The sequence below is a fragment of the Amia ocellicauda genome, chromosome 14, assembly GCF_036373705.1.
Source record: "Amia ocellicauda isolate fAmiCal2 chromosome 14, fAmiCal2.hap1, whole genome shotgun sequence".
NCBI lineage: Eukaryota > Metazoa > Chordata > Actinopteri > Amiiformes > Amiidae > Amia > Amia ocellicauda.
This window is the reverse complement of record NC_089863.1, coordinates 252,079-274,271: the sequence shown is the minus strand read 5'-3', so window position 1 is coordinate 274,271 and position 22,193 is coordinate 252,079. Positions and strand designations below refer to the sequence as shown.

General features: G+C 40.4%; 1 protein-coding gene across 15 annotated transcripts in view; it reads left to right on the top strand.

Moving 5' to 3' along the window:
• LOC136768173 (NLR family CARD domain-containing protein 3) overlaps positions 1 to 22,193 on the top strand; it is a 261,771-nt gene that overhangs the window by 225,578 nt on the left and 14,000 nt on the right. For 13 of the 15 annotated variants that reach the window (XM_066722225.1, XM_066722226.1, XM_066722227.1 and 10 more), the window contains 4 exons: positions 2,273 to 2,446; positions 8,211 to 8,384; positions 14,154 to 14,327; positions 20,170 to 20,343. In XM_066722225.1, coding sequence (XP_066578322.1) covers positions 2,273 to 2,446; positions 8,211 to 8,384; positions 14,154 to 14,327; positions 20,170 to 20,343 — 696 coding nt within the window. The remainder of the gene's footprint in view (positions 1 to 2,272; positions 2,447 to 8,210; positions 8,385 to 14,153; positions 14,328 to 20,169; positions 20,344 to 22,193) is intronic. The other 2 variants (XM_066722229.1, XM_066722224.1) reach the window with 2 other exon arrangements.

Genomic DNA, 22,193 nt, shown 5'->3' with positions numbered 1-22,193 from the left:
ATATCCCTGACGTGTGTGTTTGGGCTTAATCTATACAATGTGCTCGAGTCACAGATGAAATGCCCCTCTCCCTCTCGGGTTTGCATGGTTTCAGTTTATTGCACTGGAGACGAGCTGCTGTTTACCCGCAAGGAATTGTCTTGCGCCTTGTTGTTTAATACTTTGTTTTAATGATCTTACCGAGTGTTTGTTCACATCACCGATGAAGCTACAAAGCCGTGAATAGAAGTGTTTTATGAAGTTATGTGCAGTACAGAACAGTGCACCACAATATAGAGCATCATGATAATAGGAAACAAAAGTGATCCGCATTGCCATTAACCATGAAACGTCCATCAGCAACTCACTTTACTTTGAAACCCACAATAAACCAGGGTTCCCACGGTCATGGAAAGTCATGGAAAAGTCATGGAATATAACCAAGATATTTGAAGTCTTGTGAAATTGTTACACATATACACAGTGAAACCCATTTACAACATACGTGAGAAATAATGTTCACTCTGATATAAAGTAACAGTTTCATGGTGCAGAATAAAATTGTATTAAATCCTGTTTAAGTTTTCCTTTTATTACGTACTCTGTAATACATGTGGGTATTATGAACCTCATGGCACACAGTGGTCTGTGCTGATATTATGTACACAGGGATTTCCAAGTCTTGGAGAGTCTGTGTGAAGTGCATATGTACACTGAGCTCAACTCCTATACCCATATAGCAACACACAGCACTCGGTGCGATCACAACACAGACTCTCCTCACTCTGCACAGATCCTCAAGATAATAGGTTGCATTTTTGTGCTACAAATGTGTGTCATTCTGAACAGAGTCTGACCATTCAGCCAGTACATTCACAGTGTTTGTGTAGATTCTGAGCAGAATGACGTAAATCCGTGTAAATTGGTCAGGATCTGGCAGCATGATGATTTAATGTGAAATTAAGTTAATAGTAAAAGTTAATCTCACGCACCTCCTGTTCACCAGGACCAGTGTTGAGAACCCCTGCCTACATGAAATGCAAAAACTGTATCAAGTGTCCGTTGCATTTAAATTAAGTATGAAATGTATGATATGCATATTTATTTAAAATCATGTAAATAATAACAATACATATTTTCCTATTCAACAAATTACATTTAGTTTCAAAACCACAAGCAAGTTCTGCAGAAGTCACCAATATACACTGTTTATCCCAAAGCTCACTTGTGCTGAGTTTCTTGTGCCGCTTGCACTGTCCTCAACGCCACAATGCTGACCAACCTCCAAGTGAGAGCCAATCATATAGCGCCATGTTAAACACGTGACCTCCAAGCATCTGTGTGAGCTGTGCACTGCAGAACAGCTGTGATGTGTAGCTGAGAAGATAATGTCGTATCAAACCAGCTTGTGAAGTAGTGTTTCATAAGAAATAATTACTCATAAGAGACTGAAAATAATAGTGCTTTAAAATGGGTACAATTCGGTAAAATCCACACTCCTCAGTACAAAAGTCTGGTAATTTATTGGTGAAAATTATTTCTTTTTTAAAAAACAAGAAAGAATAAAATCTAAAGCTTTCAAGTTTAAAACAAAGCAGTCATCTAAAACACTTCTTTAGCAGCTTACAGGAAAGGATTACTGTAGGCCCTACTGACCTGACCATTTGTATATCGTAATGTTTGAATGTATGTTTTTACTAATTAACTGATTGATCGTAGTTTATATTCAAGGCAATTCTGAATTACTGCTAAAATCATTAATATACAGATTGTTAATGTTGTTTTCTGCTGTAATTAACATTTATACTACATATACATTGATCAGATAGTACTATGTGTAATTTTGCATTTACATCTGTGACCTCTTTACTAGTTGATGGGAGCATGTTTTATTAAAGTGAGTGGATTGGATCAGGTGTCTCTAATAAACGAATAAATGTAGTCATGGAAAAGTCATGGAAAATAAAAATCTGATTTTCGTGGGAACCCTTATAGCAGATCGATAAATCCAGTGTGGGTCCTCGATCGCAATTTGCATCAGTTCATGTGTTCGGTTTATAAGAAATCCATCATCTACATAACTAATAAAATAACAAACTATGAGAACAGAAATACAACCGTGGCTTGGGCTAACAAGACCTGTCCCCCCTGGAACACCCTGCCTACAGAATGGAAGGAAGACAAGAAATCTTCCGGTTCCTACTTCCTCTTCAAAGCTCACGTCTTAAAGGGCCAGTCAGTAAGTGTGCAACGTCACCAAATACATCACCAACGTGTCTCCTTTCCTCTCCAGGCTGTCAGGCTGTGGGATCACAGAGGGAGGCTGTGCAGCCCTGGCCTCAGCTCTGCGTTCACACCCCTCAACTCTGAGAGAGCTGGATCTGAGCCACAATCGCCCAGGGGTCTCAGGAGTGACAGAGCTCTGTGCTCTACTGGAGGATCCCAACTGTAAACTAGAGAAACTGCGGTAAGTAGAGGCTGTGTGACTGTGTGAATATTCAGTCACTGACAGGAGAGACTGTGGTTTCTGAGCTCACCTCCTCTTCACTGCTCTAACCCCGTCTCTCCCTGTACTGTGTCTCTGTCAAACTGCTGTCCCTTATTCATCTCTCATTCCCTGAGTATAATGTGTCCTCCTCACCCCACACAGGGCAGGAAGGAAGAGATGGTTGAATTGTGGATTTATCTATTGAAACAGATTACTGTGTGTATGTGTCTACGTTAGGGAATAGACAGTGTCAGTGACCTATTTACAGGCAGGTTAAGCAGCTGAAGGTCCTCTGTGTGGCCAATCAGAAAGCTCTGCTCCAGGCAGAGATGTTGCTGGTGAAGTTGTGCAGACAGAAGAGCCTTGAATGTGTGTGTGTTTGCGGCCGTGTGCTCATACCAGTCAGACAGCCCAGTCACACACAGCGTGGTGAGCAATAGAGCAGCAGCAGGGTGACTACATTTGTGCCAGGAGCTTTTTATTTTCTCCCCAAAGAACTGAAAACGTTGTGCTTGAGTGTATTTTAAATAATGGCTAAATAAGTCAGAGTTATAGGGTTATAGGCAGGGAATAAAATTAACACCCGCCAAATGCGGGTAGATTTAGCCAGTGGCGGGTAAATCTGTCAATCTTACCAGCCAACAAGTGTACGGGAACTCAACTTGTTTTAATTTCTCATAATGTATTGGTCAATCTGTTTCAAAAAGTGCTTGAGTTATAATAGTTGCGTTGACAATGTTCATATTCGCACAATCGGTGGAATTCAGCAGGTCTGCGCATGTCTGCGCAAATCTGCACTACAACGCACCCCATGGCTTCCTTACAGAGAAGCACATACGTGTACAACATGTGCAGTGCAATGAAACTACCACAGATCTACAGCTGGGATGTTAACCCACCTAAAAGCCAGACACCCTTCTGTGAAACTAGCAATGACAGAAAAGGAAGGAGGAGCAACAGACACATTATACACACACAGCAGCTATTGCTGTTTATTCTGTATTGGCTGGAACTCGAACGCACGGTTCTGTTTCCGAACACAGAGCGGCAGTGCGAGTGAGGTGTGGAGAGGAAAAGACACTCGTTTACACAAGTACATTGTGTCAATTAGCTACATAGAGAGGTCTTATCCATTTTGTATTTCGCTGTTGTGACCGGAAAGCATTGCCACAAGGACGCTAATGTTAAGGCATTTTCATTGCAGCTCACATTGCTCAACTGGCAATTGAATGAAAATGTATGAAAATTGAGAAAGAGAAACATATAGGTCGGTCAGTTACAGATGTAATGGCAAAATATTATTTTATTTACAAATAGTCACAACCTTTATAGTTAATGTTTATGTGACAATACAAAGTTGTGATGTCGGCAACAATAATAATACGAGAGTTGACAGGTCTGCTGTTATTATGCCATTTCCATACGTCTTCTAATAATGCATTTTTACATAGATATTTATTTAACGAAGCTGTTGTGTCAGATAAGTATTGATCAATTACGACGTATTAATTTATGGGGAAACGATGGAGACGTGCGTTTTTTGCTGCGTAGCGGAGATTGTGCTGAAGAGAAACGTGCGGTTTGTTCACATCGCGTCTTTGCTGGCGTGCGGTGTTGACCAATGAAAGGACGTCACTGTCTGTCATCATCCCTAGAGATGATATTTTTGACCCAATCCAAAGGACCTCTCAGCCCTGGCGCTCTCAGCTGATAAAGCAGGTGTCAGGTTATGCGCTGATGAGAGAGCAGTGGTCAGAGTGCAGATGACAGAGAGAGACAGACTTTTACATTGCAGCTTATAAACTATGACTTTTAATGACCACATTCATTTTAATGACTTTTAAGGGCCTGAAGAAAATACTTTGAAATGTAATGAGTTTTAATGACGTGCAGAAACCCAGAGAAGGGAGTAGCAGTGAAAGAGCAAGAGGAGCATGAAGAGCGACAGTGTGTCACCATATAACACCCCTTCTCATGGGTTGGTTTAGTGTGTTGATACAGATCCCCATTAGCTGCCATGTTATTGCATATGTGATTGACTAATTTGAAAACGATGCTCCCGCACAGTGTCTCTACTTGCAAGTGTTATAATTCGATAGAATGCAATGTTTTGGTCAAAGACCTTATAACACTTGCAAGTAGAAACAGTGTGGGAGCATGTTTTTTCTGTCCAGATGCTTTTCCCTCATATGCACCTGTCTAAGAGTCTATACAGGTGTGGGATTAGATTTTGTTATTGTGCTTGATTAAATAGCTGAATAAATGTCATGTTTTAACATGTTCATGACACATTAATACAGCCTCATGTATTTTTGGTGATGTTTGCCTTTAGCTGGTAAAAATACCAAGTGGCTGGTAAGTTTTTTCCTTCTACCAGATACAGTGGCTAGTGGCCAAACAAGTTAATTTTATTCCCTGGTTACAGGGCAGTCAGGGTCTCGTTTTGGTAGTCGTGGTCTTCCTCCAGATCGGGTCAATAGGCAGAAGTGGGTTCTTTGATCAATCGGTGACAGAGTAGAAAAGTCCCACAAACAAAAGTCAGTCTCTAGTCTGCTGCTCAACAGCTGCCGCCCGGCGTCCTGCTCTTCCCCTCAGGTAAATGCATTGAGGCTCTGTGTGCTCGTCCTTTACAATAATGTATTTGTGAACTATGGGCTGAAATGCTAGTTTTTATTTATAAACATAAGAGAAACACTTTAATGTGCATTTACACCAATACACTGGTAAAATGGGAAATAATACATGATTATATAAATAATATTTTTCTGATAAGCTGTGGATAAAGTATCTCCTAGCATTGTTTGAGACACACACAGGGCCGGCCCTGGCCTTTTGGGGGTCATAGGTGAGATTTCATTGTGGGGCCCCGAACCTCACTGAAAAACATTGAAGTGTTGCCCATGTTTACGGCGGATAGTAAATGTTTAGGTAAAACTAAAATACACACAAACATTTAAATGGTGCACAATCACAGAACATTGATTGCACTTTAACATACACTGTACACGTTGAAGAGATATATTCAGTAATAAATACAAATGTAAATCTTGCACTGTGCACATTGAAATAACAGCAATAACTAATAAACAGTTTAGGAAAAATAACATCCACACCAAAAATAGTATAGCACATGTTCAAATTAAATTTAAATTAAATACAATGCTATCAAACATCATTAGGATGGCAACTGGCAGTAGGCGAGCTGTCACAGTGATGTGACCCTCCACCACACACAAAGAAAAGAGTGAGATTACTACTTCATCTGATTGAGCTGGATTATTGCTTTATAACGATATAGCATTTGTTAAACTATGTGAATTCCTTACAAAGTTATGACATTAAGTTCCACTGCTTGGAATATAGAAAACACAGAACATCGCTGTTAAAGTCCCGCTGACATTCTCTTCATAATCTCCCCCGCAATATACACTCATATCCATCATATTTACATGACATTGAGCATACATATCCCTGACGTGTGTGTTTGGGCTTAATCTATACAATGTGCTCGAGTCACAGATGAAATGCCCCTCTCCCTCTCGGGTTTGCATGGTTTCAGTTTATTGCACTGGAGACGAGCTGCTGTTTACCCGCAAGGAATTGTCTTGCGCCTTGTTGTTTAATACTTTGTTTTAATGATCTTACCGAGTGTTTGTTCACGTCACCGATGAAGCTACAAAGCCGTGAATAGAAGTGTTTCATAAAGTTATGTGCAGTACAGAACAGTGCACCACAATATAGAGCATCATGATAATAGGAAACAAAAGTGATCCGCATTGCCATTAACCATGAAACGTCCATCAGCAACTCACTTTACCTTGAAACCCACAGTAAACCAGGGTTCCCACGGTCATGGAAAGTCATGGAAGAGTAATGGAAAATGACCAAAACATTTCAAGTCTTGTGAAATTGCTACACATATACACAGTGAAACCCATTTAAACATACGTGAAAAATTATGTTCACTCTGATACAAAGTAACAGTTTCATGGTGCAGAATAAAATTGTATTATATCCTGTTTAAGTTTTCCTTTTATTACGTATTCTGTATTACATGTGGGTATTATGAACCTCATGGCACACAGTGGTCTGTGCTGATATTATGTACACAGGGATTTCCAAGTCTTGGAGAGTCTGTGTGAAGTGCATATGTACACTGAGCACAACTCCTATACCCATATAGCAACACACAGCACTCGGTGCGATCACAACACAGACTCTCCTCACTCTGCACAGATCCTCAAGATAATAGGTTGCATTTTTGTGCTACAAATGTGTGTCATTCTGAACAGAGTCTGACCATTCAGCCAGTACATTCACAGTGTTTGTGTAGATTCTGAGCAGAATGACGTAAATCCGTGTAAATTGGTCAGGATCTGGCAGCATGATGATTTAATGTGAAATTAAGTTAATAGTAAAAGTTAATCTCACGCACCTCCTGTTCACCAGGACCAGTGTTGAGAACCCCTGCCTACATGAAATGCAAAAACTGTATCAAGTGTCCGTTGCATTTAAATTAAGTATGAAATGTATGATATGCATATTTATTTAAAATCATGTAAATAATAACAATACATATTTTCCTATTCAACAAATTACATTTAGTTTCAAAACCACAAGCAAGTTCTACAGAAGTCACCAATATACACTGTTTATCCCAAAGCTCACTTGTGCTGAGTTTCTTGTGCCGCTTGCACTGTCCTCAACGCCACAGTGCTGACCAACCTCCGAGTGTGAGCCAATCATATAGCGCCATATTAAACACGTGACCTCCAAGCATCTGTGTGAGCTGTGCACTGCAGAACAGCTGTGATGTGTAGCTGACAAGATAATGTCGTCATATCAAACCAGCTTGTGAAGTAGTGTTTCATAAGAAATAATTACTCATAAGAGACTGAAAATAATAGTGCTTTAAAATGGGTACAAATCGGTAAAATCCACACGCCTCAGCACAAAAGTCTGGTAATTTATTGGTGAAAATTATTTCTTTAAAAAAAAAAAAAAGAAAGAATAAAATCTAAAGCTTTCATGTTTAAAACAAAGCAGTCGTCTAAAACACTTCTTTAGCAGCTTACAGGAAAGGATTACTGTATGGCCCTACTGACCTGACCATTTTTATATCGTAATGTTTGAATGTGTGTTTTTACTAATTAACTGATTGATCGTAGTTTATATTCAAGGCAATTCTGATTTACTGCTAAAATAATTAATATACAGATTGTTAATGTTGTTTTCTGCTGTAATTAACATTTATACTACATATACATTGATCAGATAGTACTATGTGTAATTTTGCATTTTCATCTGTGACCTCTTTACTAGTTGATGGGAGCATGTTTTATTAAAGTGAGTGGATTGGATCAGGTGTCTCTAATAAACGAATAAATGTAGTCATGGAAAAGTCATGGAAAATAAAAATCTGATTTTCGTGGGAACCCTTATAGCAGATCGATAAATCCAGTGTGGGTCCTCGATCGCAATTTGCATCGGTTCATGTGTTCGGTTTATAAGAAATCCATCATCTACATAACTAATAAAATAAGAAAACTATGAGAACAGATATACAGCCATGGCTTGGGCTAACAAGACCTGTCCCCCCTGGAACACCCTGCCTACAGAATGGAAGGAAGACAAGAAATCTTCCGGTTCCTACTTCCTCTTCAAAGCTCACGTCTTAAAGGGCCAGTCAGTAAGTGTGCAACGTCACCAAATACATCACCAACGTGTCTCCTTTCCTCTCCAGGCTGTCATGGTGTGGGATCACAGAGGGAGGCTGTGCAGCCCTGGCCTCAGCTCTGCGTTCACACCCCTCAACTCTGAGAGAGCTGGATCTGAGCCACAATCGCCCAGGGGTCTCAGGAGTGACAGAGCTCTCCGCTCTACTGGAGGATCCCAACTGTAAACTAGAGAAACTGCGGTAAGTAGAGGCTGTGTGACTGTGTGAATATTCAGTCACTGACAGGAGAGACTGTGGTTTCTGAGCTCACCTCCTCTTCACTGCTCTAACCCCGTCTCTCCCTGTACTGTGTCTCTGTCAAACTGCTGTCCCTTATTCATCTCTCATTCCCTGAGTATAATGTGTCCTCCTCACCCCACACAGGGCAGGAAGGAAGAGATGGTTGAATTGTGGATTTATCTATTGAAACAGATTACTGTGTGTATGTGTGTATGTGTCTACGTTAGGGAATCGACAGTGTCAGTGATCTATTTACAGGCAGGATTAAGCAGCTGAAGGGCCTCTGTGTGTCCAATCAGAAAGCTCTGCTCCAGGCAGAGATGTTGCTGGTGAAGTTGTGCAGACAGAAGAGCCTTGAATGTGTGTGTGTTTGCGGCCGTGTGCTCATACCAGTCAGACAGCCCAGTCACACACAGCGTGGTGAGCAATAGAGCAGCAGCAGGGTGACTACATTTGTGCCAGGAGCTTTTTATTTTCTCCCCAAAGAACTGAAAACGTTGTGTTTGAGTGTATTTTAAATAATGGCTAAATAAGTCAGAGTTATAGGGTTATAGGTAGGGAATAAAAAGAACAGCCGCCAAATGCGGGTAGATTTAGCCAGTGGCGGGTAAATCTGTCAATCTTACCAGCCAACAAGTGTACGGGAACTCAACTTGTTTTAATTTCTCATAATGTATTGGTCAATCTGTTTCAAAAAGTGCTTGAGTTATAATAGTTGCGTTGACAATGTTCATATTCGCACAATCGGTGGAATTCAGCAGGTCTGCGCATGTCTGCGCAAATCTGCACTACAACGCACCCCATGGCTTCCTTACAGAGAAGCACATACGTGTACAACATGTGCAGTGCAATGAAACTACCACAGATCTACAGCTGGGATGTTAACCCACCTAAAAGCCAGACACCCTTCTGTGAAACTAGCAATGACAGAAAAGGAAGGAGGAGCAACAGACACATTATACACACACAGCAGCTATTGCTGTTTATTCTGTATTGGCTGGAACTCGAACGCACGGTTCTGTTTCCGAACACAGAGCGGCAGTGCGAGTGAGGTGTGGAGAGGAAAAGACACTCGTTTACACAAGTACATTGTGTCAATTAGCTAGATAGAGAGGTCTTATCCATTTTGTATTTCGCTGTTGTGACCGGAAAGCATTGCCACAAGGACGCTAATGTTAAGGCATTTTCATTGCAGCTCACATTGCTCAACTGGCAATTGAATGAAAATGTATGAAAATTGAGAAAGAGAAACATATAGGTCGGTCAGTTACAGATGTAATGGCAAAATATTATTTTATTTACAAATAGTCACAACCTTTATAGTTAATGTTTACGTGACAATACAAAGTTGTGATGTCGGCAACAATAATAATACGAGAGTTGACAGGTCTGCTGTTATTATGCCATTTCCATACGTCTTCTAATAATGCATTTTTACATAGATATTTATTTAACGAAGCTGTTGTGTCAGATAAGTATTGATCAATTACGACGTATTAATTTATGGGGAAACGATGGAGACGTGCGTTTTTTGCTGCGTAGCGGAGATTGTGCTGAAGAGAAACGTGCGGTTTGTTCACATCGCGTCTTTGCTGGCGTGCGGTGTTGACCAATGAAAGGACGTCACTGTCTGTCATCATCCCTAGAGATGATATTTTTGACCCAATCCAAAGGACCTCTCAGCCCTGGCGCTCTCAGCTGATAAAGCAGGTGTCAGGTTATGCGCTGATGAGAGAGCAGTGGTCAGAGACAGAGACAGAGAGACAGACTTTTACATTGCAGCTTATAAACTATGACTTTTAATGACCACATTCATTTTAATGACTTTTAAGGGCCTGAAGAAAATACTTTGAAATGTAATGAGTTTTAATGACGTGCAGAAACCCAGAGAAGGGAGTAGCAGTGAAAGAGCAAGAGGAGCATGAAGAGCGACATTGTGTCACCATATAACACCCCTTCTCATGGGTTGGTTTAGTGTGTTGATACAGATCCCCATTAGCTGCCATGTTATTGCATATGTGATTGACTAATTTGAAAACGATGCTCCCGCACAGTGTCTCTACTTGCAAGTGTTATAATTCAATAGAATGCAATGTTTTGGTCAAAGACCTTATAACACTTGCAAGTAGAAACAGTGTGGGAGCATGTTTTTTCTGTCCAGATGCTTTTCCCTCATATGCACCTGTCTAAGAGTCTATACAGGTGTGGGATTAGATTTTGTTATTGTGATTGATTAAATAGCTGAATAAATGTCATGTTGTAACATGTTCACGACACATCAATACAGCCTCATGTATTTTTGGTGATGTTTGCCTTTAGCTAGTAAAAATACCAAGTGGCTGGTAAGTTTTTTCCTTCTACCAGATACAGTGGCTAGTGGCCAAACAAGTTAATTTTATTCCCTGGTTACAGGGCAGTCAGGGTCTCGTTTTGGTAGTCGTGGTCTTCCTCCAGATCGGGTCAATAGGCAGAAGTGGGTTCTTAGATCAATCGGTGACAGAGTAGAAAAGTCCCACAAACAGAAGTCAGTCACTAGTCTGCTGCTCAACAGCTGCCGCCCGGCGTCCTGCTCTTCCCCTCAGGTAAATGCATTGAGGCTCTGTGTGCTCGTCCTTTACAATAATGTATTTGTGAACTATGGGCTGAAATGCTAGTTTTTATTTATAAACATAAGAGAAACACTTTAATGTGCATTTACACCAATACACTGGTAAAATGGGAAATAATACATGATTATATAAATAATATTTTTCTGATAAGCTGTGGATAAGGTATCTCCTAGCATTGTTTGAGACACACACAGGGCCGGCCCTGGCCTTTTGGGGGTCATAGGTGAGATTTCATTGTGGGGCCCCAAACCTCACTGAAAAACATTGAAGTGTTGCCCTTTATCTTTATGGCGGATAGTAAATGTTTAGGTAAAACTAAAATACACACAAGCATTTAAATGGTGCACAATCACAGAACATTGATTGCATTTTAACATACATGTACACGTTGAAGAGATATATTCAGTAATAAATACAAATGTTAATTTTACACTGTGCACATTGAAATAACAGCAATAACTAATAAACAGTTTAGGAAAAATAACATCCACACCAAAAATAGTATAGCACATGTTCAAATTAAATTTAAATTAAATACAATGCTATCAAACATCATTAGGATGGCAACTGGCAGTAGGCGAGCTGTCACAGTGATGTGCCCCTCCACCACACACAAAGAAAAGAGTGAGATTACTACCTCATCTGATTTAGCTGGATTATTGCTTTATAACGATATAGCATTTGTTAAACTATGTGAATTCCTTACAAAGTTATGACATTAAGTTCCACTGCTTGGAATATAGAAAACACAGAACATCGCTGTTAAAGTCCCGCTGACATTCTCTTCATAATCTCCCCCGCAATATACACTCATATCCATCATATTTACATGACATTGAGCATACATATCCCTGACGTGTGTGTTTGGGCTTAATCTATACAATGTGCTCGAGTCACAGATGAAATGCCCCTCTCCCTCTCGGGTTTGCATGGTTTCAGTTTATTGCACTGGAGACGAGCTGCTGTTTACCCGCAAGGAATTGTCTTGCGCCTTGTTGTTTAATACTTTGTTTTAATGATCTTACCGAGTGTTTGTTCACGTCACCGATGAAGCTACAAAGCCGTGAATAGAAGTGTTTTATGAAGTTATGTGCAGTACAGAACAGTGCACAACAATATAGAGCATCATGATAATAGGAAACAAAAGTGATCCGCATTGCCATTAACCATGAAACGTCCATCAGCAACTCACTTTACTTTGAAACCCACAATAAACCAGGGTTCCCACGGTCATGGAAAGTCATGGAAAAGTCATGGAATATAACCAAAACATTTCAAGTCTTGTGAAATTGTTACACATATACACAGTGAAACCCATTTACAACATTCGTGAGAAATAATGTTCACTCTGATATAAAGTAACAGTTTCATGGTGCAGAATAAAATTGTATTAAATCCTGTTTAAGTTTTCCTTTTATTACGTACTCTGTAATACATGTGGGTATTATGAACCTCATGGCACACAGTGGTCTGTGCTGATATTATGTACACAGGGATTTCCAAGTCTTGGAGAGTCTGTGTGAAGTGCATATATACACTGAGCACAACTCCTATACCCATATAGCAACACACAGCACTCGGTGCGATCACAACACAGACTCTCCTCACTCTGCACAGATCCTCAAGATAATAGGTTGCATTTTTGTGCTACAAATGTGTGTCATTCTGAACAGAGTCTGACCATTCAGCCAGTACATTCACAGTGTTTGTGTAGATTCTGAGCAGAATGACGTAAATCCGTGTAAATTGGTCAGGATCTGGCAGCATGATGATTTAATGTGAAATTAAGTTAATAGTAAAAGTTAATCTCACGCACCTCCTGTTCACCAGGACCAGTGTTGAGAACCCCTGCCTACATGAAATGCAAAAACTGTATCAAGTGTCCGTTGCATTTAAATTAAGTATGAAATGTATGATATGCATATTTATTTAAAATCATGTAAATAATAACAATACATATTTTCCTATTCAACAAATTACATTTAGTTTCAAAACCACAAGCAAGTTCTACAGAAGTCACCAATATACACTGTTTATCCCAAAGCTCACTTGTGCTGAGTTTCTTGTGCCGCTTGCACTGTCCTCAACGCCACAATGCTGACCAACCTCCGAGTGTGAGCCAATCATATAGCGCCATGTTAAACACGTGACCTCCAAGCATCTGTGTGAGCTGTGCACTGCAGAACAGCTGTGATGTGTAGCTGACAAGATAATGTCGTCATATCAAACCAGCTTGTGAAGTAGTGTTTCATAAGAAATAATTACTCATAAGAGACTGAAAATAATAGTGCTTTAAAATGGGTACAAATCGGTAAAATCCACACTCCTCAGCACAAAAGTCTGGTAATTTATTGGTGAAAATTATTTCTTTTTTTTTTTAAAAGAAAGAATAAAATCTAAAGCTTTCAAGATTAAAACAAAGCAGTCGTCTAAAACACTTCTTTAGCAGCTTACAGGAAAGGATTACTGTAGGCCCTACTGACCTGACCATTTGTATATCGTAATGTTTGATTGTATGTTTTTACTAATTAACTGATTGATCGTAGTGTATATTCAAGGCAATTCTGAATTACTGCTAAAATCATTAATATACAGATTGTTAATGTTGTTTTCTGCTGTAATTAACATTTATACTACATATACATTGATCAGATAGTACTATGTGTAATTTTGCATTTACATCTGTGACCTCTTTACTAGTTGATGGGAGCATGTTTTATTAAAGTGGGTGGATTGGATCAGGTGTCTCTAATAAACGAATAAATGTAGTCATGGAAAAGTCATGGAAAATAAAAATCTGATTTTCGTGGGAACCCTTATAGCAGATCGATAAATCCAGTGTGGCTCCTCGATCGCAATTTGCATCGGTTCATGTGTTCGGTTTATAAGAAATCCATCATCTACATAAGTAATAAAATAAGAAAACTATGAAAACAGAAATACAACCGTGGCTTGGGCTAACAAGACCTGTCCCCCCTGGAACACCCTGCCTACAGAATGGAAGGAAGACAAGAAATCTTCCGGTTCCTACTTCCTCTTCAAAGCTCACGTCTTAAAGGGCCAGTCAGTAAGTGTTCAACGTCACCAAATACATCACCAACGTGTCTCCTTTCCTCTCCAGGCTGTCATGGTGTGGGATCACAGAGGGAGGCTGTGCAGCCCTGGCCTCAGCTCTGCGTTCAAACCCCTCAACTCTGAGAGAGCTGGATCTGAGACACAATCACCCAGGGGACTCAGGAGTGACAGAGCTCTCCGCTCTACTGGAGGATCCCAACTGTAAACTAGAGACACTGCGGTAAGTAGAGGCTGTGTGACTGTGTGAATATTCAGTCACTGACAGGAGAGACTGTGGTTTCTGAGCTCACCTCCTCTTCACTGCTCTAACCCCGTCTCTCCCTGTACTGTGTCTCTGTCAAACTGCTGTCCCTTATTCATCTCTCATTCCCTGAGTATAATGTGTCCTCCTCACCCCACACAGGGCAGGAAGGAAGAGATGGTTGAATTGTGGATTTATCTATTGAAACAGATTACTGTGTGTATGTGTGTATGTATGTACATTAGGGAATAGACTGTGTCAGTGACCTATTTACAGGCAGGATTGAGCAGCTGAAGGGCCTCTGTGTGGCCAATCAGAAAGCTCTGCTCCAGGCAGAGATGTTGCTGGTGAAGTTGTGCAGACAGAAGAGCCTTGAATGTGTGTGTGTTTGCGGCCGTGTGCTCATACGAGTCAGACAGCCCAGTCACACACAGCGTGGTGAGCAATAGAGCAGCAGCAGGGTGACTACATTTGTGCCAGGAGCTTTTTATTTTCTCCCCAAAGAACTGAAAACGTTGTGCTTGAGTGTATTTTAAATAATGTCTAAATAAGTCAGAGTTATAGGGTTATAGGCAGGGAATAAAATTAAAACCCGCCACCCGCCAATGCGGGTAGATTTAGCCAGTGGAGGGTAAGTCTGTCAATCTTACCAGACACTTTTTCGGGGAGCCAACAAGTGTACGGGACTCAACTTGTTTTGATTTCTCCTAGTGTATTGGTCGATATGATTCTAAATACGAATTCATTTCCTGTCGTTGTTGTGTTGGTTTCTTAGTTGATTTGAATTAAAGTGTTTTCGAATTATAATAGTTGCATTGACAGAGTGGACAATCGGTGGAATTCAGCAGGTCTGCGCATGTCTGCGCAAATCTGCACTACAACGCACCCCATGGCTTCCTTACAGAGAAGCACATACGTGTACAACATGTGCATTGCAATGAAACTACCACAGACCTACTGCTGGGATGTTAACCCACCTAAAAGCCAGACACCCTTCTGTGAAACTAGCAATGACAGAAAAGGAAGGAGGAGCAACAGACACATTATACACACACAGCAGCTATTGCTGTTTATTCTGTATTGGCTGGAACTCGAACGCACGGTTCTGTTTCCGAACACAGAGCGGCAGTGCGAGTGAGGTGTGGAGAGGAAAAGACACTCGTTTACACAAGTACATTGTGTCAATTAGCTAGATAGAGAGGTCTTATCCATTTTGTATTTCGCTGTTGTGACCGGAAAGCATTGCCACAAGGACGCTAATGTTAAGGCATTTTCATTGCAGATCACATTGCTAAACTGGCAATTGAATGAAAATGTATGAAAATTGAGAAAGAGAAACATATTGGTCGGTCAGTTACAGATGTAATGGCAAACTATTATTTTATTTACAAATTGTCACAACCTTTATAGTTAATGTTTATGTGACAATACAAAGTTGTGATGTCGGCAACAATAATAATACGAGAGTTGACAGGTCTGCTGTTATTATGCCATTTCCATACGTCTTCTAATAATGCATTTTTACATAGATATTTATTTAACAAAGTTGTTGTGTCAGATAAGTATTGATCAATTACGACGTATTAATTTATGGGGAAACGATAGAGACGTGCGTTTTTTGCTGTGTAGCGAAGATTGTGCTGAAGAGAAACGTGCGGTTTGTTCACATCGCGTCTTTGCTGGCGTGCGGTGTTGACCAATGAAAGGACGTCACTGTCTGTCATCATCCCTAGAGATGATATTTTTGACCCAATCCAAAGGACCTCTCAGCCCTGCCGCTCTCAGCTGATAAAGCAGGTGTCAGGTTATGCGCTGATGAGAGAGCAGTGGTCAGAGTGCAGATGACAGAGAGAGACAGACTTTTACATTGCAGCTTATAAACTATGACTTTTAATGACCACATTCATGTTAATGACTTTTAAGGGTCTGAAGAAAATACTTTGAAATGTAATGAGTTTTAATGACGTGCAGAAACCCAGAGAAGGGAGTAGCAGTGAAAGAGCAAGAGGAGCATGAAGAGCGACAGTGTGTCACCATATAACACCCCTTCTCATGGGTTGGTTTAGTGTGTTGATACAGATCCCCATTAGCTGCCATGTTATTGCATATGTGATTGACTAATTTGAAAATGATGCTCCCGCACAGTGTCTCTACTTGCAAGTGTTATAATTCGATAGAATGCAATGTTTTGGTCAAAGACCTTATAACACTTGCAAGTAGAAACAGTGTGGGAGCATGGTTTTTCTGTCCAGATGCTTTTCCCTCATATGCACCTGTCTAAGAGTCTATACAGGTGTGGGATTAGATTTTGTTATTGTGATTGATTAAATAGCTGAATAAATGTCATGTTTTAACATGTTCACGACACATCAATACAGCCTCATGTATTTTTGGTGATGTTTGCCTTTAGCTAGTAAAAATACCAAGTGGCTGGTAAGTTTTTTCCTTCTACCAGATACAGTGGCTAGTGGCCAAACAAGTTAATTTTATTCCCTGGTTACAGGGCAGTCAGGGTCTCGTTTTGGTAGTCGTGGTCTTCCTCCAGATCGGGTCAATAGGCAGAAGTGGGTTCTTTGATCAATCGGTGACAGAGTAGAAAAGTCCCACAAACAGAAGTCAGTCACTAGTCTGCTGCTCAACAGCTGCTGCCCGGCGTCCTGCTCTTCCCCTCAGGTAAATGCATTGAGGCTCTGTGTGATCGTCCTTTACAATAATGTATTTGTGAACTATGGGCTGAAATGCTAGTTTTTATTTATAAACATAAGAGAAACACTTTAATGTGCATTTACACCAATACACTGGTAAAATGGGAAATAATACATGATTATATAAATAATATTTTTCTGATAAGCTGTGGATAAGGTATCTCCTAGCATTGTTTGAGACACACACAGGGCCGGCCCTGGCCTTTTGGGGGTCATAGGTGAGATTTCATTGTGGGGCCCCGAACCTCACTGAAAAACATTGAAGTGTTGCCCTTTATCTTTATGGCGGATAGTAAATGTTTAGGTAAAACTAAAATACACACAAGCATTTAAATGGTGCACAATCACAGAACATTGATTGCACTTTAACATACATGTACACATTGAAGAGATATATTCAGTAATAAATACAAATGTAAATTTTACACTGTGCACATTGAAATAACAGCAATAACTAATAAACAGTCTAGGAAAAATAACATCCACACCAAAAATACTATAGTGCATTTTCAAATTAAATTAAAATGAAATACAATGCTATCAAACATCATTAGGATGGCAACTGGCAGTAGGCGAGCTGTCACAGTGATGTGACCCTCCACCACACACAAAGAAAAGAGTGAGATTACTACTTCATCTGATTGAGCTGGATTATTGCTTTATAACGATATAGCATTTGTTAAACTATGTGAATTCCTTACAAAGTTATGACATTAAGTTCCACTGCTTGGAATATAGAAAACACAGAACATCGCTGTTAAAGTCCCGCTGACATTCTCTTCATAATCTCCCCCGCAATATACACTCATATCCATCATATTTACATGACATTGAGCATACATATCCCTGACGTGTGTGTTTGGGCTTAATCTATACAATGTGCTCGAGTCACAGATGAAATGCCCCTCTCCCTCTCGGGTTTGCATGGTTTCAGTTTATTGCACTAGAGACGAGCTGCTGTTTACCCGCAAGGAATTGTCTTGCGCCTTGTTGTTTAATACTTTGTTTTAATGATCTTACCGAGTGTTTGTTCACGTCACCGATGAAGCTACAAAGCCGTGAATAGAAGTGTTTTATGAAGTTATGTGCAGTACAGAACAGTGCACAACAATATAGAGCATCATGATAATAGGAAACAAAAGTGATCCGCATTGCCATTAACCATGAAACGTCCATCAGCAACTCACTTTACTTTGAAACCCACAATAAACCAGGGTTCCCACGGTCATGGAAAGTCATGGAAAAGTCATGGAATATAACCAAGATATTTCAAGTCTTGTGAAATTGCTACACATATACACAGTGAAACCCATTTACAACATACGTGAGAAATAATGTTCACTCTGATATAAAGTAACAGTTTCATGGTGCAGAATAAAATTGTATTAAATCCTGTTTAAGTTTTCCTTTTATTACGTATTCTGTATTACATGTGGGTATTATGAACCTCATGGCACACAGTGGTCTGTGCTGATATTATGTACACAGGGATTTCCAAGTCTTGGAGGGTCTGTGTGAAGTGCATATATACACTGAGCTCAACTCCTATACCCATATAGCAACACACAGCACTCGGTGCGATCACAACACAGACTCTCCTCACTCTGCGCAGATCCTCAAGATAATAGGTTGCATTTTTGTGCTACAAATGTGTGTCATTCTGAACAGAGTCTGACCATTCAGCCAGTACATTCACAGTGTTTGTGTAGATTCTGAGCAGAATGACGTAAATCCGTGTAAATTGGTCAGGATCTGGCAGCATGATGATTTAATGTGAAATTAAGTTAATAGTAAAAGTTAATCTCACGCACCTCCTGTTCACCAGGACCAGTGTTGAGAACCCCTGCCTACATGAAATGCTCAAACTGTATCAAGTGTCCGTTGCATTTAAATTAAGTATGAAATGTATGATATGCATATTTATTTAAAATCATGTAAATAATAACAATACATATTTTCCTATTCAACAAATTACATTTAGTTTCAAAACCACAAGCAAGTTCTACAGAAGTCACCAATATACACTGTTTATCCCAAAGCTCACTTGTGCTGAGTTTCTTGTGCCGCTTGCACTGTCCTCAACGCCACAATGCTGACCAACCTCCGAGTGTGAGCCAATCATATAGCGCCATGTTAAACACGTGACCTCCAAGCATCTGTGTGAGCTGTGCACTGCAGAACAGCTGCGATGTGTAGCTGACAAGATAATGTCGTCATATCAAACCAGCTTGTGAAGTAGTGTTTCATAAGAAATAATTACTCATAAGAGACTGAAAATAATAGTGCTTTAAAATGGGTACAAATCGGTAAAATCCACACTCCTCAGTACAAAAGTCTGGTAATTTATTGGTGAAAATTATTTCTTTTTTTTTAAAAAAGAAAGAATAAAATCTAAAGCTTTCAAGTTTAAAACAAAGCAGTCGTCTAAAACACTTCTTTAGCAGCTTACAGGAAAGGATTACTGTAGGCCCTACTGACCTGACCATTTGTATATTGTAATGTTTGAATGTATGTTTTTATTAATTAACTGATTGATCGTAGTTTATATTCAAGGCAATTCACAATTACTGCTAAAATCATTAATATACAGATTGTTAATGTTGTTTTCTGCTGTAATTAACATTTATACTACATATACATTGATCAGATAGTACTATGTGTAATTTTGCATTTACATCTGTGTCCTCTTTACTAGTTGATGGGAGCATGTTTTATTAAAGTGGGTGGATTGGATCAGGTGTCTCTAATAAACGAATAAATGTAGTCATGGAAAAGTCATGGAAAATAAAAATCTGATTTTCGTGGGAACCCTGATAGCAGATCGATAAATCCAGTGTGGGTCCTCGATCGCAATTTGCATCGGTTCATGTGTTCGGTTTATAAGAAATCCATCATCTACATAACTAATAAAATAAGAAAACTATGAAAACAGATATACAACCGTGGCTTGGGCTAACAAGACCTGTCCCCCCTGGAACACCCTGCCTACAGAATGGAAGGAAGACAAGAAATCTTCCGGTTCCTACTTCCTCTTCAAAGCTCACGTCTTAAAGGGCCAGTCAGTAAGTGTGCAACGTCACCAAATACATCACCAACGTGTCTCCTTTCCTCTCCAGGCTGTCAGGCTGTGAGATCACAGAGGGAGGCTGTGCAGCCCTGGCCTCAGCTCTGCGTTCAAACCCCTCAACTCTGAGAGAGCTGGATCTGAACTGCAATCGCCCAGGGGTCTCAGGAGTGACAGAGCTCTCCGCTCTACTGGAGGATCCCAACTGTAAACTACAGACACTGCAGTAAGTAGAGGCTGTGTGACTGTGTGAATATTCAGTCACTGACAGGAGAGACTGTGGTTTCTGAGCTCACCTCCTCTTCACTGCTCTAACCCCGTCTCTCCCTGTACTGTGTCTCTGTCAAACTGCTGTCCCTTATTCATCTCTCATTCCCTGAGTATAATGTGTCCTCCTCACCCCACACAGGGCAGGAAGGAAGAGATGGTTGAATTGTGGATTTATCTATTGAAACAGATTACTGTGTGTATGTGTGTATGTGTCTACGTTAGGGAATAGACAGTGTCAGTGACCTATTTACAGGCAGGTTAAGCAGCTGAAGGTCCTCTGTGTGGCCAATCAGAAAGCTCTGCTCCAGGCAGAGATGTTGCTGGTGAAGTTGTGCAGACAGAAGAGCCTTGAATGTGTGTGTGTTTGCGGCCGTGTGCTCATACCAGTCAGACAGCCCAGTCACACACAGCGTGGTGAGCAATAGAGCAGCAGCAGGGTGACTACATTTGTGCCAGGAGCTTTTTATTTTCTCCCCAAAGAACTGAAAACGTTGTGCTTGAGTGTATTTTAAATGATGGCTAAATAAGTCAGAGTTATAGGGTTATAGGTAGGGAATAAAAAGAACAGCCGCCAAATGCGGGTAGATTTAGCCAGTGGCGGGTAAATCTGTCAATCTTACCAGCCAACAAGTGTACGGGAACTCAACTTGTTTTAATTTTTCATAATGTATTGGTCAATCTGTTTCAAAAAGTGCTTGAGTTATAATAGTTGCGTTGACAAAGTTCATATTCGCACAATCGGTGGAATTCAGCAGGTCTGCGCATGTCTGCGCAAATCTGCACTACAACGCGCCCCATGGCTTCCTTACAGAGAAGCACATACGTGTACAACATGTGCAGTGCAATGAAACTACCACAGATCTACAGCTGGGATGTTAACCCACCTAAAAGCCAGACACCCTTCTGTGAAACTAGCAATGACAGAAAAGGAAGGAGGAGCAACAGACACATTATACACACACAGCAGCTATTGCTGTTTATTCTGTATTGGCTGGAACTCGAACGCACGGTTCTGTTTCCGAACACAGAGCGGCAGTGCGAGTGAGGTGTGGAGAGGAAAAGACACTCGTTTACACAAGTACATTGTGTCAATTAGCTACATAGAGAGGTCTTATCCATTTTGTATTTCGCTGTTGTGACCGGAAAGCATTGCCACAAGGACGCTAATGTTAAGGCATTTTCATTGCAGCTCACATTGCTCAACTGGCAATTGAATGAAAATGTATGAAAATTGAGAAAGAGAAACATATAGGTCGGTCAGTTACAGATGTAATGGCAAAATATTATTTTATTTACAAATAGTCACAACCTTTATAGTTAATGTTTATGTGACAATACAAAGTTGTGATGTCGGCAACAATAATAATACGAGAGTTGACAGGTCTGCTGTTATTATGCCATTTCCATACGTCTTCTAATAATGCATTTTTACATAGATATTTATTTAACGAAGCTGTTGTGTCAGATAAGTATTGATCAATTACGACGTATTAATTTATGGGGAAACGATGGAGACGTGCGTTTTTTGCTGCGTAGCGGAGATTGTGCTGAAGAGAAACGTGCGGTTTGTTCACATCGCGTCTTTGCTGGCGTGCGGTGTTGACCAATGAAAGGACGTCACTGTCTGTCATCATCCCTAGAGATGATATTTTTGACCCAATCCAAAGGACCTCTCAGCCCTGGCGCTCTCAGCTGATAAAGCAGGTGTCAAGTTATGCGCTGATGAGAGAGCAGTGGTCAGAGTGCAGATGACAGAGAGAGACAGACTTTTACATTGCAGCTTATAAACTATGACTTTTAATGACC